This window comes from Eptesicus fuscus, chromosome 16 (genome assembly GCF_027574615.1).
Source record: "Eptesicus fuscus isolate TK198812 chromosome 16, DD_ASM_mEF_20220401, whole genome shotgun sequence".
NCBI classification, from domain to species: Eukaryota; Metazoa; Chordata; class Mammalia; order Chiroptera; family Vespertilionidae; genus Eptesicus; species Eptesicus fuscus.
The window spans coordinates 67,918,879-67,936,994 of NC_072488.1; the positions used below are offsets into that span (position 1 = coordinate 67,918,879).

The following is an 18,116-nucleotide window of genomic DNA, read 5'->3' on the forward strand; positions in this document are numbered from 1 at the left end:
TGTGAGAGGGATGCCCGACTGCCGGTTTAGGCCCCCCATCCCCCAAGGGGTCTCAGATTGCAAGATGACGCAGGCTGGGCTGAGGGGGACCGTCCCCCACACACACCCTCTATGCACGAATTTCACGCACCAGGCCTCTAGTTTCCGTTAAATACAGTGGAACCTCAGGCTCAGACTTAATTTGTTCAGAAGGCTGTTCTAGAAGTGATTTGTTCCAAAACTTAATCATTTTTCCCATTAGAAATAATGTAAATGGAATTAATCCGTTCCAGGCCCCTAAATGATTCCGTGTTAACCTTTCTCATGCACAGCACATGTCTAATGCACTGTTTAATCTATAAACAAACACTTCGCTTACATTGATCAAACCACCTCCTACTAAGCTTAAAGGAACCACTTCCAGCACGGGTCCCAGGGGTGTCTTTCAGGGCAGCCTGCGGCACCTTCGCTTGTTCACACGTCACTGCCTGGAAATGCTGCCGGGGGCTAACTGCTGTTCCTTTACCCAAGTCACGTTTTCCTGCCTCTCCAACGGCCTGTGCTCACTGCTGCTTTCACAGCCTTAGCAACATTAGCACTCTTGATGCCTCTTTATGTTTTAAAATTGTGCTAATCTTCCATTTCACCAGCAACAAAACACAAAAATATTCACAGCTCAGCAGTCACAAACCAAAGTTTGGTTCCACAACAGACATTTTTCCATTGAGAACTGAATTGTTTGAGATGAGAGACGTTTAAGAAACAAGGTTTAACAGCATGTGCTCTGAAAATACCTTGGTACATGAATAATTTTTTACAATCAAGAAAAAATGCATTCCAATCAGAGTTTATAAAAAACAACTTTAATATAAGGCACTGCTGTCCAGTTAACGCGGATCTGAGCCCACACGACGCCCTCCCTGCACCCCCAGCAGAGGGCAGAGCCCACTCGGCAAGCAGCTCACAGGGCGATTCCTCGGGAGATTCCTTCCCAAAGCACAGACGATGTTTCTCCTCAGAAATTCCGATCCTAAACTAATGACAGAACTAAAGAACATCTCGAGAAAAAAAACAAAACGGAAAACTACCAGCTATTGTAACCCTGACCGAGGTTCCTAAGGGTTCCCATGTCTATAGAGGCCCAGGAACTGACTTTATTCTTGTTATATCTGTTAAGTCCTCAAAACAAGGATGAAGTTACAAGTATGTCCTTGGTTCAAACTCTGCTTAATGAGAAGTTAAAGAGTTACCTTTGTAATGGGTTCAAGGATCAACCTTCTGTTTGCCACTTGACCCAAAAACATTCAACTGATTTCACCTCAAGGTCAGTACAACCAAGTCTTAGCCTTCATTTTCTCTCATTAAACACGTTTAACATCGGAACCTGAGGAAAGCTGGATTCCTGACTTAATCAGCAGCCTCCATTTGTTTTAACAAAAACACCTTGCTTTTTAGTGCTAAGGACCTCACCTACTTTTTTGCAATAATCTTTCTTTTGGATAACCATTCCTTCTGTAAGACACCTAAAGACATTTTTCCAAGTTCTTATCAAAAATTCTTCTGAAGGAAAAAGTCACCCAGGAAAGTAAAACTTTGCTTTGAGTAGCTAAAGTGTTGTTTTTTATGTATTACAACAAACAACCCACTCAGGGGTATAGCAGGTAAAACTGACATCACAGCCCAGCCGCACACGGGTGGTGCGGATGACTACTACTTCGACATTTTGGTCTCGGAAGGCGTGTCCCCCGTGTCCAATGTCTTCAACAACCGGAAAAGGCCGGCAGCTTCTCGGATCCTACTGAACTCGATGCAGAATGCCTGCACTTCTATAAACAAGTCCTGCACGTTAATGATTTTGTTCCGGATCAAGGATTGGAGAAAGACACACACAAGACGCACCAAACGATTCTGAAAAAGAAAAGAAAAATTTAGTGTGCCCATTTGCTTGGCAGGTTATTTATAAAATTTACTAAAATTCCTATTAGTTACCTGCATATACTTATCCTTAATCTGTTCACAAGTAGAGATGCAATTGGATATATAAAGGTGGATGAACTCAGGAGGCAGGTCAACAGCTGTAGTCAGTCTGTTTCAGAGTAGAAAAGTAGCGTTGTTTTATATGCTAACATCCAAGAATATTGTTAACCATAAAATACGTTTCCTTTGGTCATTTAGTGTAAATCTCTGATGACCTATTTACCTAGTTTTAAATATACTTATGTAAATAACCCTAAGAGCCATGCCCATCTGTTAATAAATAACACTTGCATTTTCTAAGTGTCACTTTGCAATCACTCATTAAGCAACCAATTCTGTGAGCACCATGTCTGTTTTGGCTGAATCAATTCAGTTATTTCTTCCAAGCTCTAATAACCTTGACAATGATTCCATTCATTTACTAAACCCCGATCACATATAAGTACTATGCAAAGCAGTGTGTGTGAGGGAGGTGTTAAGTTTAGTAGCTAAACTGTACAATATAATTTAAGTGCTAAAATGAGGCACCTGCAAAAAGAGTAATAATGTAAGTGACAAGTGTTGGGGAAAAGTCTTAAAAAGATGAATGACTTGAGTTGACACTTAAGTAGGTGTCAGTGGTCGGAGTAAGCTTGGAGCCAGGGGCTCACAGGGCGCTCAAGACCGACCCCTTCGGACCTCCTGGGGGCAGGGCGCCGGGCTGCAGGCTAACAGAGGCACGGTACAGGAGATCAGCTCAGAGTCTCAAAGGGGGAAGCTGGTATTTTTAAAAGGACTCCATGGAATGTTTATGGGAAAATTAAAACAAGGTATGCATGCTAATTATACATATGCATTTCGGTAAGAAACAAAACGTTCCTAAATCTAGAACTTTATCCACTGGGCGCTGAGGAACTAGGGCTCTGAGGAAACTCCGCCCGAGGCTGCTGCGGCCACAGCTGTTTCACACTCAGGGTGACTCACGATGATTGGTCAGGGGCACAAAGCGCAGGTCTTGTTCTTGAGATCACGGAGTGCTTCTTGGACTCGATGCCAAATGTCTGGCAGTAACTTCCACAAGAACGTGGCGAGGGGAAGAATGAACCTTCGGCTCGGTCAACCCCATGGACTTGACCGAATTCAGCCCCAAATAGAGGACTCTAACGGAAGGCCTCAAGGCCGAAGCAGCGTGCTTTAAATGCGCAGCTCGCCAGTTGTGCGAGGACAGCTAAAACCCCACACTGCTTTTCCCGCCCCTGTACTTGGGGTCACCTGGCTTCAGTTACACTTTTTTCACTAGTTGATTATCTTAAAAGTTAATTTTTTTTCAAATATGGAATGCTTCACAAATTTGCATGTCCTCCTTGCACAGGGGCCATGCTAGTCTGTATCACTCCAATTATAGTACACTAGAGGCCCGGTGCACAAAATTCGTGCACTTGGGGGGGAGAGGGTCCCTCAGTCTGGCCCGCACCCTCTCACAGTCCAGGAGCCCTCAGGGGATGTCCTACTGCCATGGAGGCGGGAGAGGCTCCCACCACCGCCACTGTGCTCACCAGTCGTGTGCCCAGCTCAGGGCTTCTGGCTGAGTGGTGCTCCCCCTGTGGGAGCGCACTGACCACCAGGGGGCAGCTCCTGCATTGAGCATCTGCCCCCTACTGGTCAGTGCATGCCATAGCGACCGGTCGTTCCACCGTTTGGTTAATTTGCATATTAGCCTTTTATTATACAGGATGTGCTGCCAAAGTGAGCACAGGACATGTTCTTTAGTACAACTTCAAATAGGTTAAAAATAATCCCCAACTCAGAAGCAGGCATTCAAAAAATGTGCTCTCGTTGAAGTTCCGTTGGCACGCACTTGGAATGGGCTCCCACAGAGCAGGAGGACCATGTAAATGTAGCTGAGCACCCAACACGGCTCCACGTGAAAGGCGGCCGAGAAAGGCTAACAGGGACCACCCAAGACACCTGGACATGTGGCCACCCTATGAAACAGCTGCACAAGCGGGCTCCTGAGCCAGCCCCCAACCTATTAAATCCTAACTTACCTAAAACAAATACTTAAGGAAAACGGTATAAAACGTCAGGAAGGGAAGGCATTGTACTTTTCTGACCGTCAAGGACAAAGGAGTAAGGAGGGTTGGGCGGGAGGACAGTGCAAGGCCTCCCAGGACGCCTTTCTCAGGACCCTCGCAGCTCTGACCCCCTTTCCCATGGCTTGTCACTAACCAAAGCCAACGCAACATCTGTATTTGTGTGGAGGTGAAGAATACACAACAACAGGGAGAAATAAATTACAGCAATTATATGTCTACTAGAGGCCCGCCCAGTGCACGGAATTCATGCACTTGGGGGGGAGGGGCACGGCCTCAGCCCAGCCTGCACCCTCTGGCAGTCAGGGAGCCCTCAGAGGACGTCCAACTGCCAGCGCCGAGGCGGGAGAAGCTCCTGCCACCGCTGTGGGAGCGCACTGACCACCAGGGGGCAGCTCCTGCATTGAGCATCTGCCCCCTGGTGGTCAGTGCACAACAGAGCAACTAGTCGTTCAGTTGATTTGCATATTAGCCTTTTATTATATAGGATTAATGCTAAATATTTGAAATCCTACCCTCTGGGTTCTTTCCTGGGGAGGCTAGGTTCACATGCAGTGAACACTGAGGCTCAGATTATTATTTACTGGGTTTTCTCAGGCTAAGACCAGAAAACAACTTCGTGGTAGTTTTCCCTGCTGGCCACGTAATCCGGTCTCTAATGCCCCATCGGACCATGCGCAGGGACTTACCGGTTCACCACTTCCATGGAATGTAAAGACATATCCATATTGACCAGGACGGAGAAGTACTCGGTGATCTGGCTGGACTGCATCAGCTTCAGCAGCATCTCTATGGCGACGAGAGGGTTGTTCTCCACCAGGTCAGGAAGCTTGGCTGGCGTGAGGCCAATATGATAAACAAGTTTGGGATCTTTTTCCAACTCACCAAGGAGCTAAGTGTTGTATTTTTTTAAAAAAAGAGAGGTTCTTGAGTCAAAGTAGGCATTCTCTTTGCTGTCTACAAAAACACATATTTTATTTACAGCTACAAAATTACCTGCGTTGAACCAATTTCATAAATTTCTTCCCTGAAATCCATGATCATAATGACTTGATACTTTTCAATTTGCATTTGAATTATAACTATTTTAAAACATAAACACCTCTATTATTGTTATTACTTTTTCCTCACCTGAGGATATGTTTTATTGATTTTGAGAGAGAGAGAGAGAGAAACATCAATTGGTTGCCTCCTATGCGTGCCCTGACCAGGGATCAAACCAGAAACATAGGAATGTGCCCTGACGGGAATCAAACCCCCGGACCTGTTGATGTACGGGATGCCACTCCAACCAACGGAGCCAGCGGCCAGGGGTAAATTAAGACAGTGTACAAATGTGCCAGTGACGACTCCTGGGCATTAAGCCAGAATCAATATTGTCCGATTGAATGAAATATTTGTCTGGATTGTAACAACAGCGTCCTTAAGTCCTTTGTGTGTATCTTTTTCTGTCAAAAATAACTTACCAGCCCTCGCTGGTTTGCTCAGTGGATAGAGCGTTGGCCTGTGGACTGAAGGGTCCCAGGTTCGATTCCGGCCAAGGGCACATGCCTGGGTTGCGGGCTCAATCCCCAGTGGGGTGCATGCAGGAGGCAGCCAATCAATGATTCTCTCTCATCATTGATGTTTCCATCTCTCTCTCCCTCTCCCTTCCTCTCTAAAATCAATAAAATATATTTTAAAATAATAATAATAATAATAATTTACCAACCAGTTCCCCTAAAAAACCCAGACCATAGAGAATTGAGGGACATCTAAAACAACTGCACAGCCCCACTCCAAGTGGGAAAAGGAAGCTCAGAGAGGGAGCAGGCTGGGGAGAGGGGAGAGCAGGCTGGGGAGAGGGGGGAGCAGGCTGGGGAGAGGGGGAGCAGGATGGGGAGAGGGGGAGCATTCTTGCAATCCACCCGCTAGCAGTATTTATGGTTCAAGTCACAAGCACACTTTGTAATTAAAGACAACTTTCCAGCCCACTAATCGATGACTGTTACTGTAAAGCTATGTCTCTATTGGGCCCCGTGTGCCTGTGTGGACCGGAGTGGGCTGTGCCCGGATGGACGGCCTCGAAGCCCAGTGAGCCTCCAGCCGCGGCCCTGCCTCGGAGCGGAGGGTCTGGTGGGACCTGCACTGGAGGTGTCCGTCCCCTTCCCGGCAGGTTCCCATGTGGATGTGCGACCTGATCGGAGTCCCTGCCTTTCCCTCAAGGGCCGCAGGGCCCACCGTGGGCCTCAAACCACTACCACCAGCGGGGTGATGGGCGCGTTACCCCACCTCACTCCCTTCCTCCTCCCTGACAGGCTGAGAAATCCGCTCGCTCTCAGGAGCCACATGGACTGTCCCCAAAAACAAACCCCTCCCCCACCCCCAGAGTCACACTGACCCTAAACACACTTCAGTACATGGTTCTCATCAGCTTCCTGCCCCACCAGTGGGCGGCCGAGCAGAGCTTCGGAGACCCCAACACTCCCCACTGCTGGCTCCTGTGAGCAGGGTCACCCTAGGGGTCACTGATCACCAACGAGAAAACAAAAACCAGCGCTTGACGGATTAGAGAAAAGGTTTACCTGTGTTTGTTGAGGAGAAGATAAGGGGCTTTTGAAGGCTTTGGCCATTATTCGCTTGATCTCTACACCTGTGCTATTCTTAACGCACATGGACTTATCCCACTGAATGGAATGGTCGGGCTCTGTCGGGTTCAGCCAGGCCAGCTCATCCTCACAGATGTGGAGTGGAGGTGGCGGACGAATAAACTCCGGCCGGAAATGGCCTGTAAGCGAGAAGTAGCGTGACTGCTTCTCTCAGCGAGCTCACACTGCACACACGTGTATGCACCGCACACGCGTTTCACTTAATGAAGGACACCAACACCCTTTCGTGAGAACAGCACGATAAAACTGTGGCTTCAGAGCCAGAGCAGAAGGGAGGTAGGTCAGGGTTTACTGGTGACAGAGAAGAAAGGGAGCACACACGTTATTATGCCAGAGACCCAATCGCTGTATTTTTGGAGAAGAGCGGACAACCTTCCTTTGAGCACGGTTACCACTCCACGGCGAAAGGACACGACCTCCCCTCCTGATGGAAGTTTCTTGGTGGGAAAACTGAAACCCTACTTGATCTCACTCATCCTGTCCTATCCCGAGACCACGATGATGTGTACTAGTTCAGCCTCTGCACCTTACGACCTCGAAGTGGCAATCATATGGAGATGCAATGTCAGGGGAAATGTATGGCCGCCCAGTGGTTGAGTGTCGACCTACGAACAAGGAGGCTCAGTGGCTGAACACTGACCTTTGAACCAGGAGGTCACTGTTCGATTCCTGGTCAGGGCACATGCCAGGGCTGCTGGCTCAATCTCCAGTGGGAGGCAACTGATCAATGATTCTCTCTCAACATGGATGTTTCTATCTCTCTCCCCATCTCCCTTCCTCTCCGAAATCAGTAAAAATATATATATATTTTTAAATGTATGGCTGACTTGACATTTTCAAATGAATCTTCCATAAATTCACCAATACCATATTAATTTTCATAAAACAGTAAAAGTACAACAGGAAAATAAAGTGACTCAACACTTCAACTACGTCATAAACGCGACTGCTCTCCAAGTTAGAAACCCGCTAAGAACGCCGCTGGGCTTCTGCTGCACCAAGGCCGCCCCGGCCCTCCCCCCGCCAGGCCGTGCCGCCGCGGACCCGGCCGCGGAGGTCTGAGTCACTCGCGCTGACTGAGAAGGTCTGTCTTCCGGCCAAGAAGGAACAGTCTCACCAGCTCTTCATTCCCACGCAGAACGAGCACCTGCCGCTCTTCCCAACAGAACCCGCGCTTCCCGACACTGGGAGCACGTCTGCAGGTCTGCCGCCACCTGCCTCGCGTGGCCCACGCGTCAACGCTGGGCCTGGCCTGTGTGAGCTACACGCCAGGTGCGTGGGCTTCAGGCCCACCTGGGACCAGCTGAGACTTCAGTATCGCCCACTGACGCCAGCGACTTCCTGCAAACGGCACGGTCAGTGTGAGCTTCGGACGCATGGGGACACTGCGATGGGAAGAACCTGTCCGGACCCCTCAGCAGAAAGCAGGCCTTCCCCAGTAAAACCACACAGACTCCCCTCAACCAAGATGCCACTCGAATACTTCCGTTCAATCGGTGTTCTGTTTGAATTAAGAACTATAAGATCAGGAACTTTACAATGGAGAAATTAATGATAGTGATAAAATTAATAAAGAGGTATAATGACAATAAGCTACAAAATAGTCTCATTTCAGTAAAATCAAGAGAATTTATATCTTCACATACGCTGATGACAGGTATGTATAAATATTTGGTATGTGATTCTATTACAGAAGAGAACTTTCACCAAGCGTCTCCGCTGTGCTCTAGACACTACACTAAGAAGTTTCTCATTAGATTCTAGTTTAAGCAGCAATGAAACCAACAATGTTTTAGAAAAGCAACTCAGGACGACGATAAAATAAAACCGGGAGCATAAAACATGTACCTACTTTCAATAGGCGGCTTCGGTCCACTGACTAAAGCTTCCGTGATCTGAGAGGCCACGGAGCTGTCAAATCCAGAATTAGAGGAGTCCGGGTCGGGGTCACTGAGAATACTAGGGAAGCTGGCCTTACTTTGGGTCGGCAATTCAGATTGGCGTTCTGAAAAGGTCAAAAAAGGGGACATTTTAAAATTGAGGGCGCCTCAAGAATGAACAGACAGGCTACTAACTGCAGAAAGCTACCTGCAACACATAAGCAAAGGGCCAGATTCAGAATATGTGTATTTTTCTTCAAAACTCCTACAAATCAATTTTTTAAATATATTTTATTTATTGATTTTTTTTTTTTACAGAGAGGAAGGGAGAGGGATAGAGAGTTAGAAATATCGATGAGAGAGAAACATCGATCAGCTGCCTCCTGCAGGCCCCCTACTGGGGATGTGCCCGCAACCAAGGTACATGCCCTTGACCAGCATCGAACCTGGGACCCTTCAGTCCACAGGCCGATGCTCTATCCACTGAGCCAAACCGGTCAGGGCACAAATCAATTTTTTTAAATGGGAAAACAGGGCTAATGACTTCAACAAGCATTTTACTTTTAAAAAGCCTGGACTGGCTGGTGTGGCTCCGTTGGGTGGAACACTGTCCCAGGCACCAAGGCTGCGGGTTCAATCCCTCTTCGGGGGGTGAGGGAGGCAACCAATCCATGTTTCTCTCCCTCCCTCTCCCTTCCTCTCTCTTGAAATTCCATAAAAACATGTCCTCAGGTGAGGACTAGAAATAACAAAAACAAACGAAAACCATAAATGCTGAATGGCCAATGAACATCTGAAAAGAATCCCCAATCCCATGAGGAACCAGGCAGAAGTCAGTTAAAACACAGGTGTTACTACACACCCACCAGACTGGCCGAGACGAACCAGCCTGACATTAGCGAATGCAGAGGAGGCTGCTGGGTGACTGGCACACTGCTAATGGGCATGAAAACTGGCACAGCGGCTCGAAAAGCAACTTCCCACTACCGGGTCAGTCTCAGCCAGCAGAAACCGGCATGTGTGCGCCATGTGTCCACCATGTTCACAGCATCAGTACGCCCATCAGCTGCAGAGCAGATGAAGAACTTGTATTCCACCACATGGAATATATACTTACAACTCGTCATCAAAAAACAACCCCATTAAAAAGTGGGCGTCCTGGCCAATGGGTGTGGCTCGGTCAGGGCATCACGGCCCCCAGGCCAGGACATGCACTGGGGTGTAGGTTTGCTTCCCCGACCCCAGTCCGGGTGGGTGCATGAGGCAACCAATCGATGTGTTTTTCTCACATCGATGTTTCTCTTTCTTTCTTTTTTAAAATATATTTTTATTTATTTCAGAGAGGAAAGGAGGGAGAGAGAGACAGAAACATCAGTGATGAGAGAATCATTGATTGGCTGCCTCCTGCATGCACCACTGGGGATCCAGCCCGCAACCCAGGCATGTGCCCTCATCCTGGTTCATAGGTCAATGCTCAACCACTGAGCCAGGACAACCGGGCTCTTTCTGTTTTTCTCTCTCTCTCTCTCTCTCCTTCCCTCCCTCCCCACCCATTCCTCCCCTCCACTCTCTCTAAAAATCAATGGAAAAAATATTCTCTGGTGAGGATTAACAAAACAAAACAAATCCAAAACAATGGGCAAATGGTCTGAAGACCCATTTTCCCAAAAAGGACAGGTGGCCATGAAAAGATGCTCAATGTCACTAATCATCAAAGAAACACAAATCCAAACCACAATGAGGTATCGCCACACACGTCAGAACGGCTGTCGGCAAAAACACGAAACCTGGTTAGGTAGCTCAGCTGGTTAGAGCGTCATCCCAACATGCCAAGGTTTGTGTTTGATCCCCGGTCAGGGCATATACAAGAAGCAACCAAGGAATGCATGAATAAGTGGAACAACAAACCAATGTTTTATTCTCTCTCTCTCTCTAAAAAAGAAAATAAAAAAAAAAAAAAAAAGCTTGGCTGGTGTGTCTCAGTGGTTGAGCTTCGACCTATGAACCAGGAGGTCCCAGTTCAATTTCCCATCAGGGCACATGCCCAGGTTGTGGGCTCAATCTCCAGTGTGGGGCGTGCAGGAGGCAGCAGATCAATGATTCTCTCTCATCACTGATGTTTCTATCTCTCTCTCCCTCTCCCATCCTCTCTGACATCAATAAAAATATTTATTTTAATTCTTAAATTTCAAAATATATATTAAAAAGAAGTTGCGATGATAAATGCTGACAAGGATATAGAGAAAAGGGAACCTTCCTGTACTGTTAGAGGAAATGTAAACTGGTGCGGCTACCATAGAAAACAGTGCCGAAACCGATCACTGTCTCACTAACAGAAAGATGTGGACAGGAAACCCGGAAGGCTGGCCAACCTTAAATGCTCTGAAAGCTCAGAGCGAATCACTCACTGTGCAGTTGAGGCATTGTTAGCTGAAGCAGCCTCCACCTGCTGTCTGATGTAAATTTGTTACTGGAGTTTCCTGCCTAAGGGCTATGGGTGTATCCCACAGTCTCAATAAAAGGGACAGCAAGGCCGGGCGGGGTGGAGTCCTCTCTTAGCTCCAGCCTGGCCCCCAATATCCCCAAATTGTGCGGCCTTCTTCAGAACCCGAACCCGAACCCGATCCGGAACCACACGGGCCGTGAAAGGGGTTCCCACAAAACAGTATGGAGATTCCTCAAAAAGTTAAAAATAGAGCTACCATATGATACAGCAATTCCATTTCTGGATGGATGCGCACGCGCGCACGCACATACGCACATACACACACACACACACACACACACACACACACACACACACTCTCTCACACCTCTGGTCCATGGATCCGCTGAGAGAGCCGAGTTTCAGGCCTCTGCGAAGAGGATGTGTCGCTAGTTCCAGTGAGATAGGTGGACCTGCCTTTTGCCTTCCCCCACGTGGGAAACGAATGGCTTACGACATCTTAAATGTGGTAGGGGACAGGGAGCAGCAGGCTTCGCCAGCCACTCGGCCTAGCTTCTCAATCCTAGTCCTGTATTCCTTTCTGAGCTTGACACACCTTAACACTTCTCACAGGCTGACTCACGTCATCACAAGTGGAGGGGTGAGATTTGGTTCTCACATTATTGAATACAAAGCTAGCATCCTCAAGACATGTATCACTTCTGAAGGTAAGGCACTGAAACTGTCTATCACCTCTGTACCCTGTTTTCCTACTACCTTTGCTTCTGGAAATAATCATCTTATTTCTGTTAATAGGTTGAATCTGGCACTAGAGAATAATAAGCACTTCTGTGTACCTTCAATCTTAAAAGTCTTGAAAAGCTTTTTCTGGATTTCAAAAAATAACCATTATTATACTGTTAATACCCAGTAGTTAAGAAGTGAGGTCAGAATGCTGCAAGGAAAAAGCAGTTTACGGGCAGGTGTCACCTTATGAAAGCAGCCAAATGTCACAGGTGCATTTAGTCTAAGCCTGGGGGCACTGTCAGAGTTAATTAATACGTGGCTCATTTAGTCACAAGGTCAAGGGCTCACAAATCTGCCTACATATTAGTTTCCCTCATGAATCACTCTCAGCGGTGAGACCCAAGCTCTGTACTTCTGTGTAGAGCAGGCAAGCAGGTGCCTCTTCCCTTCACTCCGACTGCCCTATTTTCCATCACAACACACTTCTGTTTCCAGAGCGCCCATGCATTTGCCCAAACAATCTTGAAACAAGAACAAAATGGAGGTCTCGCACTTCCTATTCTTAAAACTCATTATGAAGCCACTATACCCGAAAGTGTGGCACCGGAATACACACAGACACACAAGCCATGACACAGAACAGAAGTGCCAGGAGTAAGTCCTCCCAGACATGGTCACATGATTTCCAACAGTGGTGCCCAGAGAACACCGTTTTGGCTCCTCAGCATCCCTTGAGATTCCACATGGAATTTTATGATGGGTTTTTCTATTTCTGCAAAACATAACTTTTATAGGGATTGCATTGAATGTGTGATCTCAGTTGAGCAGAATTGACATGAGGAACATCTTTTTTATGTTTTTAACAGACTAAGTTTTATTTGGTGGTTCTTCTTAAATTGAAAAAGCAATCCATTCAAGTGAAAACTCAAAATGAACACAGATTAGGAAGGGTTTTTCTATTCTCGTCTCTTGAATTCCCCATGTATCCTACCCTCCAGCTGCACAAAATCTCTCCGCTTCTGAGTCCAGGTTTCAAGACGTCCAATACTCCCAGTTCCTTGAGACTGCAGGGCCTCCCCTCCCTCCCCACCACCACCCCAGCCAAAGGACTGGAGCGACGTTTCTCATGGAAAATGCTAATCTGTTAGCACAGCCACAGACCTGCATGTGAAGGAGAGTAACTGAGAAAAAAGTCCTAATACAATACACAGAAATGCCCAAATCACCAATCCCTCCTCACCAGCCAGGGCCAGCTGAAGCCCGCTGATGTCCACGGACTGGCCCATGTTCCCGACGTCCATCAGTGCAATCTGTCTCGGTGTCTTTTTGAAGAGTTCCCTGGGGGGTGCCAGCATTAGCTGGGAAAGAAAAAACTTCTCTGGCGGAGTGATAGGAGGTAAAAATCCTGAAACAAAGATGCAGAACCATTTCTCCAGTGGTTATTTTAACAAATTAACATGAATCTGGTAAAATTAGCATTTGCTACTTGCCATCTCAACTTATGTATGTTTAAAGACAAAATTATTTGAAGTTTGTTACTCAAATATATACATTTATGAAAATATAATTAAATGTCATTTGATTTGTGGCAATATCAATGAAACTTAAGATTTCTATAATTATTAAGAATTTTGTTTTTAACATGCCTCAATTCCTGCAAAGGCCAAAGCTTACGTACGGCAAGCGAAAACAAATTTAAAACTACAACATTCCAAACTGCTTTTCCTCTCTGCTACCAGCAACTGTGTGGAGGTTAGAGACAAGGAAGCAGTGGCCAGCAAGGCCAATGCCTTCCCTCCCTGCCTCAGTCCACAGCGCAGCTACAAGGTCCCGTGCTGACGCCCATGTTCACCTGCGCACCGAGCCCCTCCATCCCACCAAAGCGACACTCCAGACCCGTCCCCACTCACCGGTCCCTCTCCCTCCTCCTGCCTGGACCACATACAGGGCAGCCTTCCTGGTTTCCCAAGCTCCCGGTCCTGACGCTGCTGACCCAGGACCCACAGTCCACACTCCCCCTTACCTTTTAGTTAGATTTCTAGGAACACTACTTAACCTGTTACACTACTTAACGCTGCAGCTGCATAAAATCTCTCCGCTTCTGATTCCAGATTTCAAGACACCCAATACCCCACATTCTTTGAGACCTACAGGGCCCCGCCCCTCCCTCCCTCCCTCCCACCGCAGGCAGCTATCCCTGTGCTCCCCAGCATTCTGGAGATGGCATCTGGCACAGCCCTACCACACTGTGGACTAGGGTTACGTCTCCCCAGCCAGCCTACGACTTTCTGGATTATAGGGAAGCCTTCTTATTTACTTCCACAAACATTCTCACCCCTGGCTCCGCCTCTGAAGTTTACAATATACACCCATGAGAGGCTCACCCTGGGTGTCCCGGCCCTTACGCCTAGGCACTGACATTCCCGGCTGTGCATTTACGCACCATCCCTAGCTAACTTAATAAAAGTAGTTCTGATAGTGGGTAGCACTTACCAAGACACTTTTATTCCTCATAACAATTCTACCAGCTAGGAACTGTCTGCATTTTCAGATAAAAAAGCTCAGGTATAGAGAGAAAATAAGCAACCCAAGGATTCCTTCCCTGGGAAAACTGTGTTTGCAATAAAATCCAGTCTAGGTTTAGGTTTAGACTCCTCAGATTTGAGAATGCCATCATATAAATCATGACGCCTTTGTCTAACCTGTCTGAGGAATTCAAAGGGCCTTGTGACCCAAATCCCAACCTGTCCCGGTTTCCTCCTCTACGGGCCCCTTGCGGGGCGGGGGGACAACACGCACACACATGCTGCATCCACTCTCGGGCGTTCTCAAACCCCCTGAAAGCCAGGTCTGAGGCCTCTCACCCACCGCAGGCTCCCCTTCGGGTCAGCGCGGAGCAGGGAACAGCCAGCTCTCCTCCGGGCGCGGGCAGGGCCGCAGGCGAGCTGCACGCGGAGCCCGCTGGGCCATCTCAAACCTTAACCCCGACTCCCCGCATCAGCACCTTCCTACGGACTGACCTTTGCCGTTGGAGTTAAGACCAAGTGCTCCCCCTACACACTGGTCCTTGGCTGTCTCCCAGGGACCCTCGCCCCCCCTGTGCCTTTCTCCTCTGCTGGCTGCGAATCGCATAAAGCAACAACAGTTTTAAAAAAAAAGAGGTGGTCTCCCCTCGACCCCTCGATGTGACCTCACAGATGTTGCACACGCACAAGAGATGTTACCGGGCATCTTCTAAAACGCCAGCAATCATGCGTCTCCTGACCTGGCCTTGAACCCGAGACGACCCTCTGCTCCCATCGCATTATCCAAGGGCTCCTAACCGCCAACGGAGCTGGCTGCAGTTTCCAAACGCCATTTAACGTGTTCTCGCCAGCCACGGCCTCGGGTTCTGAGCCAGGGCCCCGTTCACTCGTCGGAGGCTGAGCCAGGGGCAGACCCAGCTGGCCCTAGACGCGTCACGCCCCTCGGGCGGATTTCTGAGAAACTACGCCCGTCGAGCGCCACACTGCGCCGCCAGACGGGGCCCGGCCGCGGACAGGAGCCCCCTGGGCGGCAGGACCCGCCGCCACACTGCGCGCCGGGGCTGGGAGGGCGGCGAGCAAGGCAGGGGTCCTGGCCCGCGGCGAAGGCCCCGAGGCGCGGGGCGACCCCGCAGCCCCTCCCGCACCCGGCGGCGGCCGCCCACCTGAGAGCGGAGGCCGGTCGGGCTCCTGGCCGCCGCGGGCGGGCGGCGCGGGGTTGAGCAGGTGCGCGAAGCTGGCGGCGAAGGGGTTGGCGGCGAGCGGCTCGGTGCGGTACATCTCCCAGAGCAGGTAGAGCGCCGTGAGCCGCTGCGCCGCGCTGGGGAGCAGGTCGGGCTGCTGCAGCAGCAGCACCAGCACCGAGCCCAGGCGGAAGTGGTCCGCCTTGCTGAAGTAGTGGTGGAAGGCGGTGGACAGGCCCTCGAACGTGCTGCCGCCGCCCGCCTCCTCCGAGATGATGCTCAGCAGGCTCGACAGCTCCTTGGGGCTCAGGCTCATCCTGCCCGCGGGCCCGCCGCCGCCGCCGCCCGGCCCGGGCCCGCTCGCCGAGCCCCTGCCGCCGCCCGAGCCCCCCGGGCCGCCCCTGGACGCCGCCGCCGCCTCGCGAGCCCCGCTCAGTTCCGCGGCTGTGGAGAGCCGGCCAGTCGCCGCGCCCGCCCCGCCGCCACGCATCCACCTCGCCCGCCGCACCGCTCCCACCCGCACCGCTCCCCGAGGAGTGGCTCGGCGCTGGCTCCGCGCCCGGCCGTAAAGCGCGCCCTCACGACAGCGTCGCACGCCGAGCCGGGAAGCCAAACCGCCACCACGTAGAGGGGGAGGAGCAGGACGGGAGGATCCGGAAATGGCGTCGGCGGGACCGGAAGTGGGTCGGGGCCTTGCGTCACCTTCCCCCCGGCCCCCCAACACATCCGGCCTGACGGCCGCGTGAGCGAGCTCCCCGGGCAGTTCCCGCCCCGCAGAGTCGCAGTAAGTTGTCAAGGAAAGAAACGTTCAAACCTTTTTAATGATTTTATTGGTTTCAGAGAGAGAATCACGGGTTTTATGAGTTTATTTCAGCTAAACTGACCATTGCTGGGAAGCAAAACCTCAAGGGATTGAGAACACGCTCAGGAAAATGGCACTTTTGAACCTTTTTTTTACATTACAGTTAGAAGACGTAAGATTGGCTGCATAAAACCCATTGCTGATAGATTAGGGAGGCGGGAGAAGGCAAAGCGGGGGCACCTCGGCCTGGATAAGCAGTGAAGTGATAGACACGGGCTTTTACTTAGGTGGGTGCAGGGTGGCAACAGCCAGCAGGTAACATCGCGACAGAGGATTTGTGGTCTCTGCTCTGGTGGGCGCCTATGATGTAAAAAGAGAAGTTAGTTACTGCAAAGGCATGTTATCAGGTATGTTATCCTAGATGCGTAAACGACAGACAGGCTCAGTTCAGGTGAAGATTGGCCTCTGTTAGGGAAAAATAGTTTAAGGGTTTTAATTTCACACCAGTCTCTGAGTTGGTAAGGCCGCCATGCAGGTCCCCCTCCCCGCCCCCCGCCAGCTGGTCAGGTTTCGTGGCCCCTTTAGTACATGAGCTATGTTACTCAACCGAAGTTAATTTCCAGTCTTATACTCCGTTTTGCAGAAATGGAATCAGATTGCATGAGAGCTTTTGTACATGGTCATTTTAACAAGATTTCAGAGAAGTTTTTTCAATAAATACTCATTTACAAAATTGTTTTGCAATTTTTTTTTTTTTTTTGCAACTCTTTACTTAGCCTGCTCTAGGATGCTGATTCTGGGTCTTGGTTGCACGTTGAAAGCCCTGAGGTGTCTCAGTGCCTGGTCCCAACCCCAGAGATGATGACTGTTAACTCAGGAATTGCAGAAAAAAAGCAAAAACACCACTGCAAGTGACTCTCGTGTGCACTCAGCTGAGAAATGCCAGTGGCATTTCCCAGACTTGCCCAGTTCCTTCCTGGACCCTCAGAAGCCTGCAGGCATTTCACTCACCAGTGATTCATTTCCACCAGGCCAGTTTTGGAAATCCAGTCTGCACTCAACAGTGCTCAGTAATTACCAACTTAAGTGCCACCTTCTAAAGTAAAATTGAAACGGTGGAAATTGCTGGGTCATGAGGTATGCATATTTTTAAGGCTTCTTCAGTTACTTGATAGATACCCTTCAGAAAGATCCTGCCAATTAGCATTCCTAAAGCAGCTGTTAAAAAATTCAACACAGTGAATTTGAAGATCTAATTAGCTTTTTTTTTTTAATAAATTTTTATTGATTTCAGAGAGGAAGAGAGAGAAACATCAATGATGAGAGGGACTCGTTGATTGACTGCCTCCTGCATGACCTCCACTGGGGACCGAGCCTGAAACCCAGGCATATGCCCTTGACCAGAATCAAACCTGGGACCCTTCAGTCCGAAGACTGACACTCTATCCACTGAGCCAAACTGGCTAGGGCCTAATTGGCTTTTTTGAAGGATTAATAAATTGGGCAGTATCCCATCTAATCTTCTGTCCTATCTAATAAAGAGGGAATATGCTAATTGACCCTCATGCCATTGCAAAGATGGCGGCACCCACAGCCAATAAGGAGGGAATATGCTAATTACTGTCATGCCTTCAAAGACTGTGGTGCCCACAGCCACAAGATGGCAGTGCCCAGTCTCCTCAGCCTGCCAGAGTTGCAGGCACGCGGTAAGGCCGGCCTGTCCCCAGGCGGGCCCGGCCACTCAACACACCTGCCTCCGGAGTTCCCCAGACCCCTCAGCCTCCTCCCGGTGCCGGCCCGAGGCACAGGCAAGCCTCAGATGGCGGCTTCCCAGGGCCGCCCGAGGCTCAGGTAACCAGAGCCAGCCGAGGCTTGCGCTG

General features: G+C 49.5%; 1 protein-coding gene and 1 pseudogene across 1 annotated transcript; both read right to left on the reverse strand.

The window, feature by feature from the left end:
- Positions 1–820: 820 nt before the first annotated feature.
- Positions 821–15,924, reverse strand: CNOT11 (CCR4-NOT transcription complex subunit 11). The gene is made up of 7 exons (XM_054727896.1): positions 15,417–15,924; positions 12,969–13,133; positions 8,529–8,681; positions 6,593–6,795; positions 4,718–4,920; positions 1,969–2,065; positions 821–1,887 (listed from the first exon to the last, which is right to left on the reverse strand). Exons 1-7 carry the CDS (start codon positions 15,922–15,924, stop codon positions 1,690–1,692), a joined length of 1,527 nt encoding a protein of 508 aa, XP_054583871.1. The 3' UTR covers positions 821–1,689.
- LOC114227045 (U6 spliceosomal RNA) lies at positions 3,263–3,363 on the reverse strand (annotated as a pseudogene).
- Positions 15,925–18,116: the final 2,192 nt, after the last annotated feature.